Below are 17,534 nucleotides of genomic sequence, written 5' to 3'. Positions count from 1 at the left end.
AGGCAGCACTCCCCTAACGCTTCATCTGCGCGGCAGGAAGCGAGCAAAGCTCAGACAGGACTCTCCTCCAATGACGTCACATTCACGCTAATAGTTTGCCACCGTCTCTGTCCGCTTTTGAAAGAAAGACATGAATGGCTCCTTGCGCTCCAATACGGTGGACATTGAACTGCGGCGAGGGCCGGCAGGTAAGAAGAAGAAGAAGAAGAAGAAGCGGGAGCTCATCAAACCGGCTTCGCTGTTAGCCACGTAGCTACGCATCGGCTAGCAAGCTAATGGCTAACTGGAGACATGTAGCCAAGTCAGACTGGTCAGCATGACTTGGATCAGCTTTTTAAGATTAGCAAAGTCCTTGCTAGGTCTGTCGGACTGGAGGTTCAGTGTTTCGTTTGTTTATTTTTTATATCACGTTAAAGTCGTCATAAAACACCAATAAGCTAATTAATCTAGCCATACATAAAGTCATGAAATAACAACAACCAAACCGGCATGTCAAAGATCCTCTATGTGACAGGAGCACTGTGTCAGCAGCATTATGTAAAGTGTTGTCAATTGACTGTTTGGACTTCAATCCAATGTATCGATTGATGTTTTGCAGGTCTGGGTTTCAACATCGTGGGAGGTGTGGACCAGCAGTACGTCGTCAACGACTGCGGCATCTACGTGTCCAAAATCAAAGAAGACGGAGCTGCGGCGCTGGACGGGAGACTTGAGGAGGGAGACAAGATCCTGATGGTAAAAGAAGACTACCCGTCCATCTCATGTCCACTCCACACCTGTCAAAAGTAGACTTTTTTTTAAGATTGTATTGCTTGTTTGGAAATGAGTGGAGTTCAAAGTGCGGCTGGCAGACTTTATTAGCCAGAGGCACATTGTAAACACGTACAGTATTGAACAGGAGAAGTAGGACTGTCTTCAACTCAGGACCTTCATAGTCACATCTGATTGGTTACAGTTTGTCCATAGTCCACCATAGTCCACTAATGTTGGTTTGTTTAAGAGCGATCCTGACAAACAGGACTCATTTGCCACTTTTTCCACCTCTGTCTTTTTAAACTATTTTATTTATTTAGCCACACTGAAAACATTTCTTGGGGGCGGGGGGGAGTCCAAATATGGGAAGAAGTCATAATTACAAGAAGAACATTTAGACAAAAGAAAGAAAACAATTACAGAAGTATATTAAAACAGCCCTTCTGAATACACTTATTCATACACTTATTACATACAGTAAGAGCCCTCTGGACATGAAATAACACCCCTATAGTCACCTTTAACCAATCTAGTAGATGTATGAAGAGAAAATAAGACGTGGAAAACCTTATCACCTTCTAAATACATTTTTTTAAAATTATTAGAGCCCTCTAGACATGACATAACACTCCTATAGTCACATTTTCAATCCTATTAGCTAATATAGTAGACCTCATAAGAGAAAACAAGACCTAGAAAACCTGTTTACCACCTAAATACACTTTTGAATATGATTAGAGTCCTCTAGACATGAAATGACACCCCTATAGTCACCTTTACACTCCTATTAGCCAATATAGTAGACATCATAAGAGAAAACAAGACAGAAAACCTGTTAACCACCTTCTAAATACACTTTTTAACATGATTAGAGCCCTCTAGACATGACATAACACCCCTATAGTCACTTTTACACTCCTATTAGCCAATATAGTAGACATCATAAGAGAAAATGAGACATAGAAAACCTGTTAACCACCTTCTAAATACACTTTTTAACATGATTAGAGCCCTCTAGACACGACATAGCACCCCTATAGTCACCTTTACACTCATATTAGCCAATATAGTGGACATCCTAAGAGAAAATAAGACATAGAAAACCTGTTAACCACCTTCTAAATACACTTTTTAACATGATTAGAGCCCTCTAGACATGACATAACACCCCTATAGCCACCTTTACACTCCTATTAGCCAATATAGTAGACATCATAAGAGAAAATAAGACATAGAAAACCTGTTAACCACCTTCTAAATACACTTTTTAACATGATTAGAGCCCTCTAGACATTGCATAACACCCCTATAGTCACATTCACACTCCTAATAGCCAATATACAACGGTATGTTAGCATGAGGAATGTTCGTTGTGATTTTCTGTGAACAGTGTACTTCCTGTGGCGGCCATTCCACCTTATGGCTCATGATTTATGAAAAGTGAGATCATAAAATCTGTGATAAATTGTAGCACAACTGGCAGCATGTAGAATAACAACACAGACAGCAGTTGTCATGCTGACAGGTCCCCAGGCTACGAATAAACTGAATTGATTGACATGTGGTCTCCTGTGATGATCCTGTAGATCAATGGAGTGAGGCTGGAGGACCAGACACACAAGGCTGCAGTGGATCTCTTCAGGACAGCAGGGGACCATGTGGAGCTCCACGTTCTCAAAAAGGTGACAATGTTTACACTTTTTTTTTTTTTGGCTTTATTACCATCAGTGATGGCCGCTCGGTGGGTTGTATGTCCATGGAGATGAATACGGCACCCATACACCTAGAAGAAGCATGTGATCAACACCACCAATACAGTGGAGCTCTCTACATTCTCCACTTAGCATACGACTTTTCCTTCCATCCTCCTTAAATCCTTCTTCAATTCCTCCATCTTCTACTGTTCTTCATGGCTTGTTAGCGCAATCCTGTTACATTGCTAATATGCTAATGAGTCCTTTATTCCCATTCTTTGGTTCCACACCTCTCCACATATTCTACGAACCGCAACATTACCACCTTCTAAGTACTCCCTTTTAACACATTTAGAGCCCTCTAGACATGAAATAACAGCCCTATAGTCACCTGTCCACTGCTACCCCAACATTACCACCTTTTAACACCATTAGAGCCCTCTAGGCATGAAATAACAGCCCTATAGTCGCGTGTCCACTGCTACTGCCACATTACCACCTTCTAAGTACTCCCTTTTAACACCACTAGAGCCCTCGAGGCATGAAATAACAGCCCTATAGTCGCCTGTCCACTGCTAGCGTAACATTACCCCCTTTTAACACCATTAGAGCCCTCTAGGCATGAAATAACAGCCCTATAGTCGCCTGTCCACTGCTACCTCAACATTACCACCTTTTACCATTAGAGCCCTCTAGGCATGAAATAACAGCCCTATAGTCGCCTGTCCACTGCTACCTCAACATTACCACCTTTTACCATTAGAGCCCTCTAGGCATGAAATAACAGCCCTATAGTTGCCTGTCCACTGCTACCTCAACATTACCACCTTTTAACACCATTAGAGCCCTCTAGGCATGAAATAACAGCCCTATAGTTGCCTGTCCACTGCTACCTCAACATTACCACCTTTTAACACCATTAGAGCCCTCTAGGCATGAAATAACAGCCCTATAGTCGCCTGTCCACTGCTACCTCAACATTACCACCTTTTACCATTAGAGCCCTCTAGGCATGAAATAACAGCCCTATAGTCGCCTGTCCACTGCTACCGCAACATTACCACCTTTTACCATTAGAGCCCTCTAGGCATGAAATAACAGCCCTATAGTCGCCTGTCCACTGCTACCGCAACATTACCACCTTTTAACACCATTAGAGCCCTGTAGGCATGAAATAACAGCCCTATAGTGGCCTGTGCAGGACGGCGAGCGTGAAAATGACGATATATTTTCCCCCATGTGCAGTCTTGCCACGGCACCAACGGACCGTGTGCGCCCCCAGCTGAGCCCGCGTCCTGGCTGTCCTACGTGGGCCTGGCAGCTGTTCTAACGGGGGCGGGGGCCGTGCTGTCCTTGCTTTACCTTCGTCACGTAAGAAGAGCCTTTTAGCATCCTGGTTCAGGATGAGAGACCAAGGACCTCCTCCCAGCCGGGGAGGACAGCAGGTGACGTCATGGAGGCAAAGCGGCTGACGCCCTCCCAGGTCGTGCACAGTTTTTCATGCCGGGGTGGGGGCGGGGGCGGGGGCGGAAGGATGGACACGGCTGTGACGCATCCAAAGAAAAACCAAGCCACCTCTCACATAGCAATCTCCATGGCAACCTGGACATCAAGACACTACAGCCACCTTTTCCTTAGCGTCCATTTCACCCCTAAAGCATGCCAGGACCGCCATTCCGATCGGTCCCTTTTGGAAAGTGTCAGGTATTCATTTGTGTCGGAGGTAAGGGAAAAACTCCAGGGAATGATGACGGAGAGCTTCCAGCCATCCTTTTTCTTACTCTCACCCGACTCTCGGTCGCCATCCCGCCAGCATCCGTACAAGATGGCCGACCCGCCACCGGTGTCAGCTCTCCATGCCAAGGAGCATCCTCCGAGTCTTGGCGCTTCCTTCCAAAGGTTGATGCTTTTGTCATGTTGCTGTCTGCTGAGCGGAATCCCCAACAATAAAAGACTCTTCTTTCCTCCAGTGCTGGGGAGTCATCCCTCCATCCCTGTCCCTGTCCCTCCATCTCATTTACTCTTTCTTATCTGCTAGGCAGCAGTCTATGGGGCATGATGTAGGGATGTTACAGGACAACCTTGGCACTTTCTAACCTTGAGGGTCTCTTGCTAGGTGTTAGCATCATGACTGTTAGCATGCTAGCATTTTAGCTAATTTACTCATGTCTAAAGGCAAATGCACACATGGCATGATGTAGGGATGTTACAGGACAACCTTGGCACTTTCTAACCTTGAGGGTCTCTTGCTAGGTGCTAGCATTATGACTGTTAGCATGCTAGCATTTTAGCTAATTTACTCATGTCTAAAGGCAAATACATGGAATGATGAGGGGACACTATTGGGACTTGAGGCTGTCCTGCTAGGTGCTAGCATTATGACTGTTAGCATGCTAGCATTTTAGCTAATTTACTCATGTCTAAAGGCAAATACACACATGGCATGATGTAGGGATGTTACAGGACAACCTTGGCACTTTCTAACCTTGAGGGTCTTTTGCTAGGTGCTAGCATTATGACTGTTAGCATGCTAGCATTTTAGCTAATTTACTCATGTCTAAAGGCAAATGCACACATGGCATGATGTAGGGATGTTACAGGACAACCTTGGCACTTTCTAACTTTGAGGGTCTCTTGCTAGGTGTTAGCATCATGACTGTTAGCATGCTAGCATTTTAGCTAATTTAGTCATGTCTAAAGGCAAATGCACACATGGCATGATGTAGGGATGTTACAGGACAACCTTGGCACTTTCTAACCTTGAGGTTCTCTTGCTAGGTGCTAGCATTATGACTGTTAGCATGCTAGCATTTTAGCTAATTTACTCATGTCTAAAGGCAAATACATGGAATGATGTGGGGACACTATTGGACTGCCTGGACACTTTTGGGACTTGAGGCTGTCCTGCTAGGTGCTAGCATTATGACTGTTAGCATGCTAGCATTTTAGCTAATTTACTCATGTCTAAAGGCAAATACACACATGGCATGATGTAGGGATGTTACAGGACAACCTTGGTACTTTCTAACCTTGAGGGTCTCTTGCTAGGTGCTAGCATTATGACTGTTAGCATGCTAGCATTTTAGCTAATTTACTCATGTCTAAAGGCAAATGCACACATGGCATGATGTAGGGATGTTACAGGACAACCTTGGCACTTTCTAACCTTGAGGGTCTCTTGCTAGGTGCTAGCATGATGACTGTTAGCATGTTAGCATTTTAGCTAATTTACTCATGTCTAAAGGCAAATACATGGAATGATGTGGGGACACTATTGGACTGCCTGGACACTTTTGGGACTTGAGGCTGTCCTGCTAGGTGCTAGCATGATGACTGTTAGCATGTTAATTTACTCATGTCACTCTTAAATTTATCTTCATACATTGAAATAACTACCACAGCACTGTAGTAAAAATGAGCTAAAAGAGGAAGTGACGTAGTCCTCGCACATGCACGGCATGGACGTCCATTGACTTTAATTTGACACATCCAATATGGCGGCGACGTTGGGGTACGGGTACGGTTTAGTGTCAAATGCAGCATCTACGTGTGTACGAGTCAAACCGCTGTTGGACCCAAGTGATGACTCCACGGGTCCCACTGTGTGTTTAGACCACCTGTATGTCCCGTTTTACAGGACAAGCTTCCATTGGCTGATTCCTGCGTGAATGAAGACAGGAAATGTATGAAACAGTGCCTCTTTATTTTCACTCCAAAATGCATATTTACACGGCATGCCACACCAATACAGGAACTGACTATTGACAAGAACAAATGAAAGCTGCTCCCTCTCTCCTTTGAAGCAACCTGACCAGAGATAGACAATAGGAATGAAGCAACATCCATTCATAGAAAAAAATCTACCATTTCTTCAGGAATCTGCCGTTGGATAAGCCAGATGACGTTGAAGGTTTGTCAAATATGGAGGACATGGCTCAGAGATTACACACATCAACAATGTGGTGTAGACTGTAGTGTCCTTGTTCACGGCCATAATCCACCTTTCAACAACACAAAAGTGGACTGCAAGGGGATAGATACGAAGAATAAAACGATATTTCATGTTTCCTTTCAGAAATATGCTTGATCAGTATGTCCTCGCTTCTGATTAAAAAGTCTGTCGTCGTACCCCCCCCCCCCCACACGGCCTGTTCCTCATGCAGTGTGGTATTCAAGGTGGTGGTTGTGGTGGTGGTGCGAAGTCAGATGAGACCCCGCCTCTTCTTGTAGTCCTCCAGGTTGAGTGACCTGCGGGGGGCGCCGTCTTTCACCGGCAGCGCGTTGGAGCTGACCGACAGAGACTTGGCTTCTGTATGGCAGAGGGCAAAGGTTAGCTTGGTAGCATCCATTTGGAGCCAGAACACACACAGGGCTGTAATCTATCTGTGGTGAGGGGGGAACCAATGGCTGTATAGGACTACAATCTATCTGTGGGGGCAGGACAGGACTACAATCTATGGGGGCAGGAAAGACCAACGGCTGTACAGGACTTCAATCTATCTGTGGTGGGGGAACCAATGGGTGTACAGGACTTCAATCTATCTGTGGTGGGGGGCGCAATGGCTGTACAGGACTACAATCTATCTGTGGGGGCAGGACAGACCAATGGCTGAACAGGACTACAATCTATCTGTGGGGGGCAGGACGGACCAATGGCTGTACAGGATTACAATCTATCTGTGGGGGGCAGGACAGACCAATGGCTGTACAGGACTTCAATCCAACCACAGGAGACCACTACCTGAGTTTCTCAGGGCCCAAGATGGCTGACGTGGCTCTACCATGTCAGACATGTACTGTGGCCATCTACATTCTAATAGCGTAGAGTGTGTTCATGGTAGGCCCCCCCCAACCAGTTTGAAAATCCTGCTGGGAGCATGTACAGATTGAAGAATAGGGGTCCTAGGATTGACCCATGGGGAACCCCACAGGAGGTTTTGAGTACATAGGGAGTGTAATGGTGAATATAGGGGTGTTATGTCATGTGTCGGGGGCTCTAATGATAAAGAAGTGTATGTAGAAGGTGGACTGACCTGCATTAGGAACTTGGAGGTCTATCTTTACATCAAAATCATGAACTTTAAACAGGTCTTCAGAGAGGTCAGTGGTTGGTTTGGGTACGTCCTTGTCCTTGGTGTCAGTGGGTCCCTGTGATCAAAGGTGAAAGACGATTGATTGATTGATGGATGGAGGAGATGAGAGGGGCGTGTGAATGAAAAGGATGCTCTCCGTCACCTCTTTGCTCTTCTCCGGTGTGGCGGTATCCGGCGTGGAGCCAGAGCCGTACTTCTGGTTGAGGTGAGCGAGAATGGCTGCGTGCACCGACGGGTCTCTGGCCTTGGGGAGCACAGACAAGCATCCTTTTACTATCATGATAATATGGCAACACTAGCTGTGACCACATCCAGCAGCGTATGAGCATAGCATCTTCTATCTAGACCTGTGTGGACTAACATGTTTTATGGCTATTACAATAATAAACACATTCTTCACACATACATGGCTAGAAGATACTTGATTCAAGGAAATCAGGCAACATGTCAGGGCATTAGCTAAATGTGGAACCAGTTTGACCTCATCCTGTAGGGGTGTTATTTCATCTCTAGAGGGCTCTAATCATGTTAAAAAGTGTATTTAGAAGGTGGTAAACAGGTTTTCTATGTCTTATTTTCTCTTATGATGTCTACTATATTGGCTAATAGGAGTGAAAAGGTGACTATAGGGGTGTTATTTCATTTCCAGAGAGCTCTAATCATGTTAAAAAGTGTATTTAGAAGGTGGTAAACAGGTTTTCTATGTCTTGTCTTCTCTTATGCTGTCTACTATATTGGCTAATAGGAGTGTAAAGGTGACTATAGGGGTGTTATTTCATGTCTAGAGGGCTCTAATCATGTCAAGTGTATTTAGAAGGTGGTAAACAGGTTTTCTATGTCTTATTTTCTCTTAACATGTCTACTATATTGGCTAATAGGAGTGTAAATATGACTATAGGGGTGTTATTTCATGTCTAGAGAGCTCTAATCCCGTTAAAGAGGGCATTTAGAAGGTGGTTAACAGGATTTCTAAGTCCTGTTTCTATTATTACTTCTACTCTATTGGATAATTGGGAGTGTAAATGACTATAGGGGTGTTATTTCATGTCTAGAGGGCTCTAATCATGTTAAAGTGTGGAAAGTGTATTTAGAAGGTGGTAAAGAGGTTTTCTATGTCTTATTTTCTCTTTCGATGTCTACTATATTGGCTAATAGGAGTGTAAAGGTGACTATAGGGGTGTTATTTCATGTCTAGAGGGCTCTAATGTTATAAAGTGTATTTAGAAGGTGGTAAACAGGTTTTCTGTCTTATTTTCTCTTATGTCTACTATATTGGCTAATAGGAGTGCAAGGTGACTATAGGGGTGTTATTTTATGTGTATTATTTGCGCAAAGATGATGTTGGATGTTCAAGAGACTAGTATTAGACTAATGTTGATGTGTTGCTACCTTGCCTCCATCTGTCGCCAACATGAGGTGTGTCTTGGCATGTGCTACACGTGTTTTATTACGTGTGTGAGCGGTCTTAGGCTATTACAGTCCCAGGCTATCATCCATAGAGTAGATATTATTCATGTAGCTTACGTTAGACACCATAGTGGGTTTGCATTGCCTTCGGGTGAAAGGATCCATTTGTTGGTTTTTGGAGTTTTGTCCTTCGGCCTGCAAGAAGAAGCCAGCGTTTAAAGAGGACGAAATCAAGTTCAGCATGTGACGTTTGATCACCAGGCCACGTACCACTAAAGCCTTTTCCGATTCCACGATGTTCCAGCTTCTGTTCCTCTGATTGATGTAGCTGCACGGATGGATAATGATTTGAAAAAGACTTCCTGTTCCTACTACACACGTCCTACGTCATACTTGCTAGCGCATGCATGAGCCTGTCAGATTGTGAGCCAAACCTGATGGCAGAGATGTTCTTGGTCCTCTGTCTGTCCAGGGCCTCGGCCCGTTCCTCGAGCTCGTTCAGCTCGTCCTGGATGACTTTCACTTTGTCACCGTCGCCGCTCTCCTCCGCCATGGCCTTCAGTGGAAGAGAACACACAAGCGTTTTTAATGGAAAAGTAGACCTTTACGGGAATCATCCGCAATCCTCCCGTAAGACATGAACACTCCTTTTTCTGTGCCTTGTAAAGATATAGAAACAAGAGAAAAGAGGCAGCTAATCGATGTAAGTAATGGGACACACCTATTAAAATAGCTCCTATAAGGTTTTGTTGTTTTCTATCCATGCTGTGGGCAGGTAGTACATTTGTGATAACAGTAGTATTTTGTTGATTGAACAAAATAGAAAGGAAATGGACACCTAGCGTTACATCAACACCAACATCCTGAGGCAATGCTAGCTAGCAAAATCAAACCAAAATGGACGACTTCCTGTTTGTTTTGTAACACGAGTTCTTGAGACTTTTTTGTGCGGACTATCATGATTGACATTTGTACCAAATTTCATTTTTTTTGACCTCTTTTACCTGTTGGGATATCCTTAGAAAGAGAAAAAGATCTGTGTTCATGTCTCACATAAGGACTGGCGATATTCCAAAATCATTTCCTGACCTTATCCTTAAGTAATTGCGTTTTCTTCATGGCATAGTTCGGCGGTGCTTTTCGGAATCGGTCTTTCTCTTTGACGATCTGCGTGGAGAGCAGAGAGTGTTAGTCAGGAGCGAAGCGCAGCGGGCGCGCGGCAATGAGCGACTCACGTCCTCGATGTCTTTGTCGTTGAACTTGTAGTTCATGGCTTCTTTGATGGACTGCTCCTTCTTGGTGATCTCATCCAGCGTCGGCACTTGCATCCCGGCGACAATCATCTGCATAGCATAGCACAGCACGGAAGGAGTCAGCACCACCTCGCCACACAACGCCGCCGCTGTCGTCGTCGTCAACATCGTCGTCCACTCACCGCCTCCTTCCACTTCATGAACTCGTTTTCTGTGAACTCCTGGTTTGATACAAACTCCAACCTGAAAACACGCGTGTCGCCGCCATGCCTGGGGAGCGTGTAAAAGGACAGTCAGGCTTGCAGCTTACGCCATGCATACTACAATACAGTGGAACCTAGCCTAGCGTCTTCATGCCGATGCCATTAGAAATCATCGAGATGCAATTCATCCTTTCCAGCAAGCCATTACAGTAAACAAACACTGATGACATCATAGGCAGATGTAGTAAAAACTATTTTTGGGGGTTTTATTTTGTTGAAATAAGAGTTTCCTGACAAAATCAAAAAGCCTTGCAATAAACAAATGTTATGTGATTCTTTTTATGCATGAAAATGTAAAACACAAGAGGAGGGTTAACAGAAATAACAGACAGGCTAAACGGAGCGTATGCTAAACGAGGTTCCACTGTTCGACTCCAACCATTTACCAACCGTAATTGTAATCCTTTGTTTGTCCGTGTCGATCCCAGTTGGTAAACCTTGGCCGTCTCCACCACGTCCACAATTTCAGCAACCTTTGCAAGACATAGGAGTGTCTGTCGTTAGTAAAGACGTAGGGGTTTAGGTGACTTTTAAATAGAGAGTAGGACCCCAACTGGGGCCTCCCCTTGTGGGAGCTGGGGTTCGATTCTGCAAGATACGTGACCATGTGGTGCTCCGGTTGCTTGTCTGTATTCATTAATGAGTGTAACCTTGATGTGTCAAAGTACCGCGAGATGTCTGCTGCTGGGATTTGGCACTTTATCAATACACTGAATAGAATCAGGGGCGGTTGTTTGTCTATATGTGCCCTGTGATTGGCTGGCCACCAGTCTAGGGTGTACCCCGCCTCGCGCCCGAAGACAGCTGGGATAGGCTCCAGCAACCCCCACGACCCTTGTGAGGAGCGGTAGAAAATGAATGAATGATTTATATGAGGCTGCACGGCGGATGAGTGGTTAGCGCGCAGACCTCACAGCTAGGAGGACCAGGGTTCGATTCCACCCTTGGCCATCTCTGTGTGGAGTTTGCATGTTCTCCTCGTGTATGCGTGGGTTTTCTCCGGTTTCCTCCCACATTCCAAGTAAGAAGTAAACAAGTAAGATGCTTGGGTTAGCCTGCTGCTGTGTTTAATGTAACTATCAGGACATTATTTTTCCTCATTTTCTGAGAAATTGCAACTTTATTTCAAGCTAGGACTTGATTGTGTACTAGGGTTCAATTCCACCCTCGGCCATCTCTGTGTGGAGTTTGCATGTTCTCCCCGTGCATGCGTGAGTTTTCTCCGGGTACTCCGGTTTCCTCCCACATTCCAAAAACATGCTAGGTTAATTAGCCACTCCAAATTGTCCATAGGTATGAATGTGAGTTTGTCTATATGTGCCCTGTGATTGGCTGGCCACCAGTCCAGGGTGTACCCCGCCTCTCGCCCGAAGACAGCTGGGATAGACTCCAGCACCCCCGCGACCCTCGTGAGGAAAAAGCGGTAGAAAATGAATGAACGACTTAGGTCTAGCTTACCCTGTAAACCGGCTTGCTGCTGCTGTTCCCGATGCCGATCCTCACAAAGCAGCCCGTTACGGTCTTGGCAAAGAAGGGCATGTGGCACCAGCGTTCCAGCTTGTGTCGGGACAGGCGAATCCGGTTCAGCTCATCCGGCAGAGAAACGGGCTGAGACTTTGGCGGCGTTTCCTCTTTTCTGGCCGGGGACACGGCAACCAGAACAAGTTAGCCGAACAAGCCGAACGCCACGCAGAAAAACTCAGCGGCGACACTCACTCGTCGTCGTCATCAAACGACGACGAACGCGAACTCCTGTCGCTCTTCACTGACGACTTGTCGTCATCTTCCTCCTCCTCCTCTTCATCGTCGGAGTACACCTCGCTGGTCTTCAGGGGCTCTCGTTTGGCCAGAAGTTCTGCTGCTCGGTGGGACCACAGAGCCTCACTCAGCACAGCAGGACCACTTCACTGACACCGGGAAGACTCGTACAAACCTGTTTTATTCTTCTTCTTCTCACGCTCCGCTTTCAGTTCTTCCATAGCCTGGGACTTTTTGTCCAGTTTTTCGTCCCGCTTGGACCGCCTCTCCTTGTTGTGGGACATCACCTGCGTATGCCGGTACATTCTTAGTCATGTTCTGCATACTTCATTTCGCATTCAATTCCCACTTCCCATGCTTTCATCACATATGGACCCCCCGCTCACCCTTGCTTAGAAATACGGTGGGGGAGGTGGGGTGAGATCTTCTCACAAATAAACTCTCTTTTCCTCATTTCTCATGTCACCACTGTCAAAAACAAAACTCTACGCTACTAAAATGTAGGCTCCGGCATCACCGCCTTAGTCCCATTATAATGGGACTGTCTGTGTGGTCCAATTGCATCCAGTTGTAGGAACTCATGCATGCTGGTGCTGCTGTGTGACAAAGTGTGCTTCATTTTGGAATCTCTACACAGTGACAGGTCTTCACCATTGTGGCGTGCGACCAATATAAATGACGTCTTCAAGATGAAACACTCAATGCAAAGTCATCATTCACTCATATTTTAGGCGCTAATTGTTTATTTTTATTCACATCTAGAGGGCTAATAGGAGTGTAAATGTGACTATAGGGGTGTTATTTCATGGCTAGAGAGCTCCAATCATGTTAAAAAGTGTATTTAGAAGGTGTTGAACAGATTTAATTGGCTATTTGAGTATTTGTGTATCAAAGTGGTAGCCCTTGACATTCATCAGGACCCAAGAAGTAACTGTTTCAAAAAGGTTGGTGACTTAAAACAGAAATGCAAAAACAAAAACAATAAATGGATATTCTTGGCGCTCACTTTGTAACTCTTAATGCTCAGTACTGCATTTAGTGATGCTTCGAAATCCCATAAAATTCACTCAAAACAAGTGAATTCATCTTGAACGTGATGACGTGGTGTTTTTGAACGCAACTCCTCGTTGCTAATAATAAAACAGTTCCAGTCTGATTCAAATAATCTGCTATTAAATGAACCAACCATCCATCTTCTGTGGCCCGTATCCTCACTAGGGCCGCGGGTCTATACTGGAGCCTATCCCAGCTGACTTCAGGCGAGAATTAGATAAAGCCGTGTTAGGTAGATAGATTTTTCAGACATGTGTGCCATCTCTTCATTAGATTAAAATGTTGGCACTGTTAATACATACAGATATCCATAATCATGTCCTATAATTTGTCTTTCAATAAAAATACGGTAAAAATGGGCATCTTTCAGACATAGTGGGACATGACGATTAATCATGATTAATTCATTTGAGGTGGGGGGCATGATTAATCTGATTATTTTTTTGATAATTTGACAGCACTAGTTAAAATGTCTATTTAGGAGGTGGTGAACAGGTTCTCCGTCTTATGTCTACTATATTGGCCAATAGGAGTGTAAAGGTGACTATAGGGGTGTTACTTCATGTCTAGAGGGCTCTAATCATGTTAAAAAGGTGTATTTCGGAGGTGGTGAACATGTCATTTATGCTGTAACAACCAAAATATTCCATTTCTAAAGAAGGAATCCTACTCGGTGAAAAATGAAAACTAATAAACCGCCATAAATGATTGGTTATGATATTTGTAAACATGGTACTCACCACTTGCGTGTCTTGAACCTGAGATTGCTTCCGTTTTTCTTGCTCTTCCTCTTGCTTCTTCTTCTTCTCCTCTTTCTCCTTCTTCTTTGCAGTCTTCAGCTTCTTCTTGATTTCAAATCTTTGAAAAAGAAGTACAATCTCGGTGTGAATACACATCTCTGTGTCTTTGTCCCCCCCCGCCCCCCTCCGGGAATGGGAGTCTCACCGTCTCTTGAGCACCTCTCGCTTCTCAATCCTGTTGAACAGCTCCTGCTCTCGCTCCTTCTCCGTCATCTGCTCTAGCCGAGCTCGGTCCTCGGCGTCGCCCATCAGGTCGTCGTCATAACCGTCCCGGAAGACATCGTCCTCCGAGGAGTCCGAGCTGGAGGAGGAGCTGTTGCTGTCTGAGTCGGACACCTCACCTGAGATGAAGACAGAAGTGTGGGAAGACCATTAGACTGTCTGAGGACTAAAACCATCAAATAGGGTGATATATCAATATTATTTTTAAATATCAATATTTCTGAAAAACAATCATATTGACAGACTGGGGTCCAAGAGTATTGGAAAAAAAAAGATGAGTGGTTTAATCTGTACCTTCCTCTGGTGCCGAGCTCTCGCCTGAGCTGTCTCCATCTGAGCTTCCAGAAGCTGTAGATTTATGCACCTTCTTCTTGGTGGCGCTCTTCTTCTCTGGACCCCTCCCTGGCTTCACTTTCTTTTTGCCTTTGGCGCCTCCCACGGTCCACTGGATGAACATAAGGTGATGCATCACACTTTCACAGCTGATGAACCGACACAACAAAGCGCAGCCTACCCAGACTATCCTACCTCATCATCGCTGTCCGACGTCTCCGAGTCTGTTGACGCAGCAGGTTTGCTCACGGGCTCTTCCTGCTCGCCGGAGTCAACACGCTTCCTCTTTGCCAAGGACAGTAACTCCTGGAGGAGCAGGAGGAGATGATGGACAGGTGGGTAAACTCAAGTAACTTTTATGGCAAAGGGGAAAATAAACATTTCAAGCTTCAATGAACCCGTTTACTGCCCACCACTTTTTTACTGGTCCACGGCACAGTCTAAACGTAATTTGATTGTGCAAAAATACACAAATCAGCAGTAATTTTACACGAATAAAGTCAAAATATGAAGAGAAAATGTTTTAACATAATAAACAAAAAAAATGTAATGTCATGACAATATAGCCCTAAGCTGACTTGTAAACAAACATTCACCGTCAGACATTTTACATACTGGTTGTACCAAATGCTCCACCCATAGTGCACACAAAATACCTCATTAGCCATCTGAACCATGCAAAAGCTTGGCAATGACCTCCGTGCCCCAATAAAGTACACCTTGATGGGTCACAGCAGGTGCCCCCCCCTTATGGTGTTTCATTAGGATTAATAACAAATCCTAATTAGTTCCTGTCCTCATACTGACATCTACATTTTCATGATTTATACCTAAAAAACAATAAAAAAGATGGGTTATTGGTACCATACCAAGATGCATCCCTAGTTTAAAGTTTTACTACATAGTGGTTAACTTCTTATCTTTTATCATCAGGTTGAGTCAACAAAGAAAATGTTATTTTAAAAATTGCCTGTATAGGATGGTGACAGTTTGACCCTGGAACAGACCATCTACATGGTTGTACATCAAGTACAACGGTGCCTCGGTTAACGTCCGCCCTGGTTAGCATGCTTTTTCGGTTAACAACCAAATTTTTTGCTGAAATTTGCATTGCCAGCTTGTTTGGCATCTGGTTTGTTTACGCCACCATCTTGGATCATGCACTGAAGTCTTGTGATATGCTTACACAATGCATTGTGGACCGCAGGCACTATTTACAAGATTTGCTGTGCTAGAGAGATACACCATGTACCAAACACATGGACCGCACAGAAGAAAAGGGCCATGGACTGTCCCGAGACAACAGTGCAAGACCTCAAAGTTTTACAGAGGTATGTAATGCATACATCAACCCGGCGATGCATGGAGGGTGACACTTGGTGATTCAGCTTCCAACAACAAAACATAAGCATGCAGCTTACCATTGCATATTGAGTCAACCACAGCACAACTCATAAGGCACTGTCACCAATACAATTCCACCAAACATCTTTCATTTTCTATATTCAACGGCAAGGTACATGTTTATTGCTTCTATGACATTAATATTTTGTTAGATTTTATGTTTTCATTTTTGCAAATTGTGGCAGAATAATGTGTTTATTTTGTTAATTGGTGGTTTTGTGGGAAGTTCCAACAAAACTACATAAAAGTAAATAAAAACTAAATGTTCAATCATATGTAATTATTTAATTTCTTCTTTCTCTCATGTTCTCCTTCACTGCAGCCATGAACCTAATTTAATTATTGTTATATAATTATCTTTTTTGCATGTCAAATTATAATTATTGTTTATAAGATGTGTTCAGTGTTAACATTTTTGCAGCAGATTTACATAATTTTCAATGGGACAATTTGCTTTGGTAAGAGTCAATTTTGGTTAGAATTGGACCTTCTAGAAGGGATTCATATTCATATCAAGGCACCACAACAGGTTCCACTGGACAAACTTGCTCGTTAAATAAGACGAACTCCTTTCCCTAAAGCATGCTGGTGCAGACTAAAGTGTTTACATGCACCACCTTTAGCTGCAGGTGGAGGAGGTATGAGAGCAAAACAATCCCTGCATGACATTGCATGAAGTGAAATGCAAAAGTGCGTTTGTAGCTGTCACGTAGGCTTTCTGAAGCCGGGGGCTGCTGCTGTTGTTGTTTGCTAACATGCTCACATGCTAATGTTAGCGCAGCCCCACCAAAATAGAATATCAGCGCCAGCCCGGTGACGTCACAATGGCGATAAGGTTGCCTATTTAAGACACCGCGCCACTCCGGCTTCAGTTTGTGCATTGCAAACACATCACATAGCCATGGCACAACACATATCTGGGCTACAGCAGCAAATACAGCAGCTAACGTAAATACTGACATGCTAAGTGATGGCGGCGTTAGTACGTTACGATAACATTAGCGTTAGCACGACTTACTTGGCTAATGTTAGACACTAGCTCTGTCGCAATGTACGTTGTTTTGTGGACAAATGTCAGCATACAGACAGCAAATAGACAACTATTTATTTCACCTAGTGAATATAGAGTTTGGGGGTTGAACAAGAGTGGCCTCATTTCCCCCGAGCGAGGCCAAACAGCGCAATGAGCTAGCAGACATTCGCTTTCACATCTAAGTGTGGACAACTTCACAAGTGATCCGTCAACACACGAGCCGGACAAATGCAGCCGTACCTGATCTAAATTATCGTCGCTGGCACTGTCCTCGGAGTCTGAGTCGATCACGACCCGACCTTTCCGCTTCTTTACATTGACCATGGTTAACGCGCGGTGAAGCTAACCTGCTATCCACCGCGGTGTCGTTTTATGTTGGCTGTTAGCCACTCGTTGCTAGCCCAGTTAGCTCCCTACCGGAAATGCAATCGGCTCGGCGCATGCGCGATAAATACGTCACTTCCTTCT

The 17,534-nt window shown here is 44.5% G+C and overlaps 2 protein-coding genes across 2 annotated transcripts; one reads left to right on the top strand and one right to left on the bottom strand.

Annotated features, from left to right (window-relative positions):
* Positions 1 to 21: 21 nt before the first annotated feature.
* Positions 22 to 4,417, top strand: synj2bp (synaptojanin 2 binding protein). The gene is made up of 4 exons (XM_058057207.2): positions 22 to 188; positions 599 to 735; positions 2,340 to 2,435; positions 3,693 to 4,417. Exons 1-4 carry the CDS (start codon positions 131 to 133, stop codon positions 3,834 to 3,836), a joined length of 435 nt encoding a protein of 144 aa, XP_057913190.2. The 5' UTR covers positions 22 to 130; the 3' UTR covers positions 3,837 to 4,417.
* Positions 4,418 to 6,131: 1,714 nt separating this feature from the next.
* On the bottom strand, positions 6,132 to 17,476 carry rtf1 (RTF1 homolog, Paf1/RNA polymerase II complex component). Its single transcript, XM_058057204.2, has 18 exons — positions 17,307 to 17,476; positions 14,825 to 14,935; positions 14,591 to 14,741; positions 14,220 to 14,415; positions 14,015 to 14,132; positions 12,397 to 12,508; positions 12,180 to 12,321; positions 11,922 to 12,099; positions 10,854 to 10,936; positions 10,383 to 10,470; positions 10,183 to 10,290; positions 10,037 to 10,114; positions 9,382 to 9,503; positions 9,218 to 9,275; positions 9,065 to 9,142; positions 7,683 to 7,784; positions 7,481 to 7,595; positions 6,132 to 6,756 (listed from the first exon to the last, which is right to left on the bottom strand). The coding sequence occupies exons 1-18, from the start codon at positions 17,388 to 17,390 to the stop codon at positions 6,650 to 6,652; spliced, it is 2,031 nt and encodes a 676-aa protein (XP_057913187.1). The 5' UTR covers positions 17,391 to 17,476; the 3' UTR covers positions 6,132 to 6,649.
* Between the last annotated feature and the right edge of the window lie 58 nt (positions 17,477 to 17,534).

The sequence above is a fragment of the Doryrhamphus excisus genome, linkage group LG19, assembly GCF_037039965.1.
Source record: "Doryrhamphus excisus strain RoL-2023G ecotype Guam linkage group LG19, RoL_Dexc_Guam_v1.1, whole genome shotgun sequence".
In the NCBI taxonomy this organism is placed as follows: Eukaryota; Metazoa; Chordata; class Actinopteri; order Syngnathiformes; family Syngnathidae; genus Doryrhamphus; species Doryrhamphus excisus.
Note: the sequence above shows the minus strand (reverse complement) of the source record. Positions and strands in the feature narration are given on the sequence as shown.